The 10,054-nt window shown below is 36.9% G+C and overlaps 1 protein-coding gene across 1 annotated transcript; it reads right to left on the reverse strand.

Moving 5' to 3' along the window:
- Positions 1–3,421: 3,421 nt before the first annotated feature.
- On the reverse strand, positions 3,422–9,653 carry KATNBL1 (katanin regulatory subunit B1 like 1; the record flags this gene model as incomplete). Its single annotated transcript, XM_084262789.1, has 9 exons — positions 3,422–3,454; positions 4,381–4,474; positions 4,874–4,963; positions 5,540–5,629; positions 5,712–5,762; positions 5,924–6,042; positions 7,394–7,673; positions 8,009–8,049; positions 9,540–9,653. 9 exons carry the CDS (start codon positions 9,651–9,653, stop codon positions 3,422–3,424), a joined length of 912 nt encoding a protein of 303 aa, XP_084118915.1.
- Positions 9,654–10,054: the final 401 nt, after the last annotated feature.

Genomic DNA, 10,054 nt, shown 5'->3' on the forward strand with positions numbered 1-10,054 from the left:
TATCTCTTCCATGCAAAATGCATAAGGACCCATGACTCCAAGTGTGCCTACTTCAGATACCAGAATGTGAAAATACAACCTGCTTTAACAGACACACATGTAATGCAGAGGGGTTGACACCACTCCACACAGGACACTGTACTTCTCTTGGCCTTTCTATTCTCCCTCCACTCCTGAACTCCAAGTGTACAAACCACAGCCTCTGATGGCAGTAAGGCAGCCTACAGAATAGGAAAGGTAATTATAACTCACTACAGATAAGCTCCCAGAGGTCTGATGCTAATTTTTGTTAGCAATTTGTTAAGTGCTATTAAGTAGCCTGGATCAGTAGAACTGTGCAATGCAAGGGTTTTCTACTGCAGAGTACTCTTTACCAAGAAACAGGTGGAACTCCTCCCAAATGGAGCTATACATAATCATGCTAGCTTCTTTGTCCCCAGCAAATTAATGGGGTACCTTTTTCCACCTTCACTCTTCAGCAAGCTTTCAGCAATCATTACACTTTGATTCTTAGATTAACATAATGTTGGGGGGGGTTAGCTCTCCAGAAAGAGGCAGTTTGCCAGGGGGCTTCTATAACTTCAGTTGAGGGGATGGGTAAATCCTAGTTCACACTTTCAGCAAGACAGCCTCTAGTACTTCCAGGGAACACTGAAGCAAAAGACATACTGTTTTTCAAAGACATTAATTTCATATCAAGTGGTATAACGTGAAGAACAGCTCTGCAGAGGCATCCTTCATCTTCAAGTATATACACACTTCTGCATCACAAGAATGTAGAAGCCAAAGGATTAATTCTGCCTGGATCCTGACACATCTTAGAAACAGGATTTCTGGAAAGAATCACATGAAGATTAGCATTTATGTACGTGATTGTTCACAAGCTTAGTAAGATTCACCAGGACAACTACATCGATTTCAAGGAGTTCCACAGCTATTAAGACATTTTACTCATGCCATCTTTGAGCAAATATTACACATACACATTCTATTACAAAAAAGTGATTCCAAGCCATTTGAGAACTAAAGAGCACACAACAAGCTGAGCCTGAATGTCAGCATGACTAGTTTAAATGAGCCCAAGATTATGACACAAAAATAATTTCATAATGGTGTCCAGAATCCTGTTCTTACAGTCTAGTAGCTTCCTGGAAACAGTAGAAGAAAAGTAATTTGAAGTAAGGCACTGGTACTAATCACTTAACGTTTAATACTGTCAAAATACAACATTTGGCAATTAAAAGTTAACATTGTTTTATTAGATATTTCTTAATAACAGCTCTCAAGTCAATCTTACCTTGCCACTAGAACAAAAGCACCATCCACAGTTATGATCTGGTAGAACCATGGCCACGTGCAGAATTCATTATAAGCCCATGTAGTTACATCTACAGTCAATCAGGATTTTTTAATACTAGAGTATTTCGCATAATCAGTTTCCATTATTACTTTTTGCATTATCAGAAATAAATGGCCATAAGTTACTTCATTTTGTCTACTCAAAAACCAGGAGGAAACAAGATCAGAGGTTCCATCATCTTTACAGTATTGTCCTTGAGGAATAATTGAAGTTTCAGCAACTGCTATCCAAATTATGAGGCTAATCTTTATGTTCCTTTAAGTGCTCTACAGAATAAAGTAATAAAAGATCATCATCATACTGTAGTTCCTTATAAGTTTTACTTGACAACAAAAACATTTGAGAAGTTGTGTTCTCTCAAACTCTTTCGAGTGAGAAATACCTCCAATGATGGTACATAACAGTTCTATCAAAAAGAAATTGGCTTTGCCCATGTGTCAAGATTGTCCCACAGCTCTCAGGTTGTTCCCTGTAGCTGACCACCTTGGGAAGCACAAAACCTTTGGTGGCTTAAAGAACATTCAAATAACTGAAAGCACCAAGTTCCAATGACAGATTTCTAGTTGGCCTTCAGAAGTCAGCAATAATGATATATAAATACAAAATGAAGCAACAGGAGGCCTAAAGCTGTTGACCACTGCAAAAGTATAAAATTAATTTCATCTGTAAAGCAAAAACCACGTGGGACTACCAAAAGACTTTTTTCCTATACAACAATAAAAGTGCATATGCTTAATGCTAAGTATAAAAACCCTTGTACATACTCAGCTTTTAAAGGAAATTAATCTATTTAGTGATACATGCTGTGCATGTATATTTGTGTTTTAAGTGAACAGCTGGCACTTCATAAATTTTAATTTGAAAAGCACACTTCCTGAACACAAAATAAAAAGAGAAAATAGCAAGCCTAAAAAAATCAAAATTCCCTCAGACCTATTAAGCTATAGCTTTTAAATTAAGCAAGTACAGGTTAGCAATAGGACAGTAAAAGAGTTTCTCTAGCTGTATTTTCAATGCTATTGTTGGTGTGAATTTGCTGCCATTGATCAGGCTAGAACTGGTTTTGCAAAAGCTCTTTGTCAGTTTCTTAAAGGAGGTAGTATAAAAAGGGAGTTGAGTAACATGGCCTCATCTGGCTGTAAACATTTTAGACAAATATCTAGGATAAAAAGTCCTGTTGAACAAATCACTCTATAAATTGTTTTTATGAACGTGAAAAGAAAACAGTAGATACATTTAATATATTTACTTATTTGCATATAGTTTAAATGATACAGAAGATTACTGTGTTAGAAATCCACATACAATATAAAAACATTTGTTAGACATAAATTCACCATTCTGCTGACATTTGCAATAGCTGTTTATCCACACTTAACATCGGGTATTTATGTTTTTCACACACAAGTTTCTGTATATGTGCAATGTTTCATCAACTACACAACGTGAAACCCTGATTTTTGTAGTTTTTCATCAATCTGAATATAATAGCTATTTGCATTTTATCACATTGGCTTTCAGAAAGACTAGTAATTAAGGCATCTTTGCTGTATAGTCTCTCAATAGTGCAAACAAAAACTGTCTTTAATTTGATTAAAACAGAAGGAACTGAGTATTTCAAATGTGTTTTAGTGTAACTGGAAGATAGTCGTGCATTTTGGAGTCCTTTTCTGAAAGAATCAGTTACAAAGCTCTTAACTCTGATTGCTTCTGTTGGTTCCTTATAACTGGTTCTGCTGTCTTGTCTTCATGACAGTATAATTCATTTTTATGCAATGTTGTAGTAAAACACAGTAGCATTTAAATGAATACCTAGTAACTGAGTGAATCCCAAATGCAGCAAAGGCATACAGTTTTCATAGTGCACTTTCACATCACTGAAGTAAAAGTTGCTCCTACTAGACACTTTTCCACTTCAATGTGAAGTAGATTGTTAGGATTTTGTTAGTGGTTGCATTAAACAGCTTGACAGTTCAGTTTTCTTCTGCCAGTATTTCTCAAAAGGCTTTCAGAAATAGTATGTATTTCAGGGATACTTTAGGGGATTGTTTCCCAATCATGTCAGTGTAGCTGTAATAAATAAGCATTTACATCCTAGAAGGGAAAAAAAAAAGAGAGAAAGCATTTGTCACATTACTTACAGCTGAAACACTGACCACATGTGAGGCAGGGTAACCAATCAGGACCACAATACAAGAATGTTTAAACCAAGTTTCACAACAAGTTATCTTCAACTCCAAGACTACTTCCAGTTAATTATTTCAATGGCATTTTTAATGCTCTAAAAGCCTGCAAGACAGTGGAATTGGTTTCCAAAGCCATCAATTTAGCCTGGTTTTCCTCTGTTCCCTGCATACACAGGAAAGCAAGTCATCATCATGAGATCATGTATTTGAGACATTTTTGCTAAGAGGGACATTCCTTCACCCTATCCCTTCAATGTTCTTGTACTACTGCTTTTGCTCAAGTGGCCTTGGTCAGAGTCTATCCTGATATAACATTAAGTAATGGGAAAATGAACAGGAATGGAACTTGAATCCTGGAGAAACAGACTGACACTGGATATAGCTGCTATGCTGCTCTGCCAGAACTAGGTAGTCTGTATTACAAGCTCCCATTGCTCTACCAGTCGGGAATTAAAACTCAGTTTTGCATCCCTGCTGCAAGACGTCTGTCAAACTTGAAGTCAGAGACACACAGCAATCTCAGATCAAGAAATAACTTGTTTGATACAAGAGTAACAAATTCTGTCACCACAGAATTTCAGGTTCCACAAAGATCCTTCAGATAGAAGTAAAGCATGCAATCTCCAAGTTCTTTTCAAGTCCTCTCAAATCCTGCATGTAATCTGTCTACCCTCATCAGGCCCCACCATACAATGTACTAACATCAAGCAGGGGAGCATTAGGGGAAGATAAAGGTGTTTCTATCCATCAATAGTTAAGCATAAATAATACCAAATGAGAGGAATGCTGTGATACAGCTATGTTCATTACTAAACACAAATGGAACTGTATTACCTTAGCTATATTACCAGTATATCCTGGAACGAGAGTAAGATGATTCTCCTGTTCCCATAATCCACTTAATTGTTGTTTTAAAATATTAATATTTCTGAAAGAGAATGAACATGAACACTACATTTCAGTAGACATTGATTGAAACACTTGGTAATACTGCATATAGACTTAGTCTATGATAGATATTGCCACAGTATCAGAAGAATTTTGATTCAATAGCTACAGCATTTGTATAAGCCCTGGTAAGGCAGCATTCTACACGTGTAAAACTCCAACAAAACACCCCAAAACATGACAATCCATAGTGTAGGTTTCCAAACACCATTTGTCTTTAACAGAAAAACTTCTTTTAAATACTTTTGAGCTTTTACTTTCAAATGAGGTTTTTCCACCCCTCTTGTAGATAAGGTATGCTCCTACTGATCAAAGACAAGACAGACTGAGATGGAATAAGCTATAGAAACATTTAAATACTTCCCAATACTATACTTACCCATCCTCTGCTTTTTCTGTATGTGCAGATAGTTCTGACCACCATCTTTTAAGGACTGCCTGAAGCCAGTTTAAACCAACTATCACATATCTGTAACAACACATTTCACAAATTATGCTTTTTTTGTCCCCCTTTCCAGTATCTACAGGTTAGCTAAAGTATCAAAACAAATTTGTAAGCAACTTTGAGCAAAACATTTTCTATTCTGAGAGGAAAAAAGACCTAGACAGATTGGCAAGTTAGAAAATTAAAACAGGTAAATATTTAAAGTGGTAAACTCAAGTGAAAAAAGTAGATATTCTTCAGGTATTTTGCCTGAAAGCATCACTTTATGTTAAAAAGCATACTAAAGCCTTTGTGTTACTCTGGTTTACTGATCAGGATTAAAAGAATAATAAATATCTGCATTATTTATTAATAATAATGGCAAAGCCAGCCTCCTTCCCCTCTCCCCCCAAACCTTGCAGAGAAGAGTTTTTGCACCACTAGTTTGTTAAAGGAGAAATGCTTACAGGAAAACTCCCCTTCAGGTAAGCATTCCCCAAGAGAGACAGGGTTGGGAGAAGGGGCAGAGGGAACAAGTCAGAAGACCAAACACCATTAATTTATAGGGAACTGCATAGCCAGGAAATAGTAGTGTTGAGCACATCCAAAACTGATACTTACTCTTCATATTTGCTTTTAAGCAGCAATTTCACTAAAGGCAAAAGATCTACGCAGCAGCCAACTGAAATATATGGTTTTTCTTCCTGTAAACTTAAAACCCAAGATGTTTCAGAAGTGATTGAACTTCAGCACAGTTATAGCAGGTTATACCCCCCCTTTTTTTTGTCTGTACCTGTTTGTAAGCACAGGAAGGCAGTCTACTACTACTCCAAGATCCTGTATCCTAGAAACATTAAAAACAGAAATGTAACTAGTGGAACATAAGCTGAAGTATATGCTTCCACTATGACTTAAAGAATAGCAAACATTTAAGAAACCCCTAAAAATGCTGGAGAATATTTGATTGCTATCATTTTAAGAATACAAGGGAGACACTTTGTTTACCTCACTAAGTAGGCTACCAGTTCACTTATACTTCTCCTTCTCCAAAAGGTTAAAGCTACATTCAGCCTCAGATTCCTGCTGAAAAGAACTTGAGCCATAGTTTCATGATCCTGAGAAACCTGTATTTGAAAATGTAAAAGAAGTTTACAAGTTAAATAGCCAGCAACAACACAATAGACTGCTCTAATAGTTTAGAATATGAAAACATACTTTTGCTTTAGAAATTCAGCTAACAATGGCCTTAAAACCATAAAGCTTCCCTTAGAGAAGGGAGCACAAATAGATTACTTTGCCCCAAAGTTACAAGAATAAGGTGTCTGTCTTTAGACACCTAAAGACAGGTATCAAATAATTAAAAAAGAGCATTCCTTCTAACAATTAAAGAAAGTGTTCCTGAGCATCAACCTACACTACTTACCAACTCTGAGAATTTTAGATGCTTGTTAATTTTGAGAATTTTAACAATTTAGACAAGTAATTACGTGTCTTATTCTATAAAGAAAATGGTGGTTTCTGAAAAAAAACTTGTTCTTAGAATGAAGTTCAGGTACTTTATTAAAATTTTGTATTGGAACAAACACTGCAGAATCACCCACATCTCTCAAACCAGTTGAACAGTCACCTGGTGTTCAATTTCTCAGAGGGTGAATCTTCCCCAGTCTTCATTTCTTTACCCTTCTTTCCATAAGCATGTTACTCTAGCTCTTCTGCGGCTCATTCCTTGAAACCATCAAATTCAATGGAGTGCAAGAGTGCCACAGATTTGTACTTCCAGCTGACTGGACTCTGAGGGCTCTCTTCATGGCAGCTCACACTTAAAGTGCCATGAAAAGAGCATGGTGACAGTTTTCAATCTTGCCTTCCCCACTATGCCTCACTTTAAACACCCACAAGCCTCAAAGGGCAACATATATCTATGGTCACAGAAACTTTAACATTAAGGGACTTAAAGGTCCTTCACTGTCACATTAGTTGTTTCATTTAAATATCTGACCTTTTAGCCTGCAAGCATTCACTGGGTTTGACCAATCAATATTAACAAGAAATACAGTCTTATGCAAACACTTCTTTTCATACAAATTTCATGCACACTGATACTGCTATTGTAAACAGTCCTATTCTGCCCTAGCAGCTTCTTCCCATCCATACACTAACACAAACACAAGTGGCCATGCATCATGCCAGATCATAAAACCTAGCCAGGTGAAACCAACATTTTCCTTTGGTGCTGCTACAATTCTAGCCCAGAGGAGCCTGGAAGATCCGCGCTTCTGTGATAATACAGACAGAGCAAAACTAGCAGGACTACTACTGCTGGCAACTGGATCCCTGTAAACTGACAGTTAATGATTGTAAATCACAAGAACCAAGTCAATCTGTGTGTTCAGAATATTTGTCTCTGAAAATTTTAAGCTAACCACATAAAGAGACTACCAAAGAGACTACCAGTAAACTTTAAACTCTACTTACCTCTGAAAAAAATCCACTATACTTGGATGAAGGGCCTTCTGTTTGAGATGAGCCAGAGTCACTAGAATTCAGCAAGTGTGTACGACTGTCATGCAGTTTTGCTGGCAGATTCCCTGCACATGCCAGTTCATTTTCTTTATTTGCCATGTCACAGCCCCTAGATTTAGGGAACTGTTTCTTTCTGTAACAAGGCTTTGGAGTATAACAATGAACTTTTCTTTTACAATATACTACTTTGAAGAGAGAAAGGGAACTGGTCACTGTTTTTCCAACTGTTATTCTGCAACAATAAAGCAAGATTTTAGTGAGTGTTGCTCTGAACCTAAGCAAAACTTATCTTAAAATACTATGAATTGTGTGGTCAGCTTGCACGTTACTTAAAACCTTCTATCCCTAAGATACCTCAGATAACCACAAAGGTGTAAAATCTACTACCAATATTTTTCTTCTGCTTTTATTAATGAAGACATTATTATTGAATTAGACAAGAGAACCAAGTACCATCAGTAAAATTAAGACACACCTACTTGGGTGTTGTACTGAATATAATCTGTTCCTTCCTCCCCATCTCCCTTTCACTTGAAACTCAGATTCTATACAATACAGCCCTCCTACCTGTTTGTGTATGAAGCCAGCTGTTTTGGAGATTTCTTACCCTGGGATAAAGGGAATAGAAAAGCTGTGTTACTACAAAGACTAAGACACTCCTTCAGTTCGACAAAAAAGCCCCACTTCACTGTGGTCTAAATTTACCAAATTCCCTACCTTCCACCCACTCTTCCTATTTTGCAACTAAAGCACAGCTACACTAACATTCCTATAAAGTATTTCAGTGACCTATAGATGGACTAGCTCTGCCACAGCTGTCCTTGAACACTCCAGTCAGTAATAAGTTCAGGGTATCCTTGGCAACAGACAGAACTGTGACCTCAGAGACAGATTGTGTACCAAACTAAAAACTGTGGCTAATATAAAAAGCCAAGTAGCATCTGATGGCAAAATTGAATTACTTCTCTCACACATACATTTAAGTGCCCATAATACAGCAAATGCTACTATTGGGAAGGATGCCAGCAGAACATTTTCCTACCAAAGGACAACAACAACAACAAACTGATCAAGACTACTGGAGACAATAGCAATTTGATTATCCTGAAATTACTTATATGAAACAGATTAGCACCCTTACACCTATTAGGCTATATAGAATAGTGATATCCCAGCAGAATCACAAAATTAATTCAGGGTTGTGCCATACAGATTAGAAGAGCTATTAAAAATTAAGCAACACAATTTGAAGATTATTTTCCAAAGACTTTTATACAGTTATCATCAATGTTTTACACCAACCTTTAAATTAGAAAATAAGTTATTAAAAATAAGAGCACCAAGATGGTGAAGTTAGAAATACCTATAGTACCTGAACAGGTATTATACTTATATCGCAGGCATTTCACTTGAAAGTTCATACTAGACTTACATTGTGCACACAAAAGAATGCTGGTTGTTTTTATGCAAAGTCATAAAATCATCTGGATTTTAACACACAGCATCAATAAACCAACAAAGAAGATAGTGACATCTTCACCACTGTTTGAAGTGATCTTACAGTAAGTTTACCTCCCTAGCACTTCTTCTGTACTCCACTGCCTTATTTACTCTTACACAGGTAAGAGGTTACAAGAATGTCTGACTGCAAGAATCCAGTGAAAGCACAGGCTAACAGACAGTGTGGTAGATCAAGCTGTGTGATGACAACAGACCCATTTCAATGCAGACATTTCACCTACCCCACCCCTCGCTTGCACTGTGCAGCTCTCTTGGCAAGAAAGAGCATTTTTGATTATAGAATTCTACTGAAAACAGGTCTTGGCTCAACTGCAGAAAAGTAGGTGTGAGTAAAACCTTATCAGTACCTACTACTCACGTGGACAGTAAGATGCACATATCTGTGTAGTCACTGCCTGTGCCTATCAGAAGGCATAACTTCAATATAATCACTGTTCAAGCTAAAGTCCTACTGCATATCTAAACATGAAGCACCCAACAGTGCTGTGCTTCTGGATTTAGACTGCTCAGAACTATGAACTTGTTTCAGTTTTTACTTCAGTTTGATCAGCAGACAAACACACACCAAACAACTTACCTCCTTCATGATCTTTTTAGTGGAAGAAGAGATTCTTTTTCTGGGGAGATCAATAGAACAACCTTCAATATGCAATACTTTCTGTTTTCTAACATTGTGGGCTTCAGAGGCCATAATCTCTCAAATCCCTGTTTTATAAGGGGAAGACATTTAGTTATATTTTCTAAAACATGAAGTCAACTTTCTTCAAATGTAGCTGGAAAAACAGTTAAAACAAAAAACAGTTTAACCATTTGTAAGATCTTCCATCACATATATAATCCTGTAGCAAGTGAGGCCTTATCCTTAGTAACATGCTGATGAGCACTTCAAAATTCCCAATTAGTTTTCTTCAAAAAAAAAAAAGGGAAAACCAATCCCCTCCAACAGAGGCATAGATCTTGCTTTCAGAACAGCTTAGTACACTTGCACTGAGCAGTGTCATACAGACAAGAGTAAGGCAACTTATGAGACTGTACATCTCCCTATGAATTTCATCTACCACCTAAGGAAAAATAATTGGGCCCATCACTGTT

The sequence above is a fragment of the Gallinula chloropus genome, assembly GCF_964237585.1.
Source record: "Gallinula chloropus genome assembly, chromosome: 4".
NCBI classification, from domain to species: domain Eukaryota; kingdom Metazoa; phylum Chordata; class Aves; order Gruiformes; family Rallidae; genus Gallinula; species Gallinula chloropus.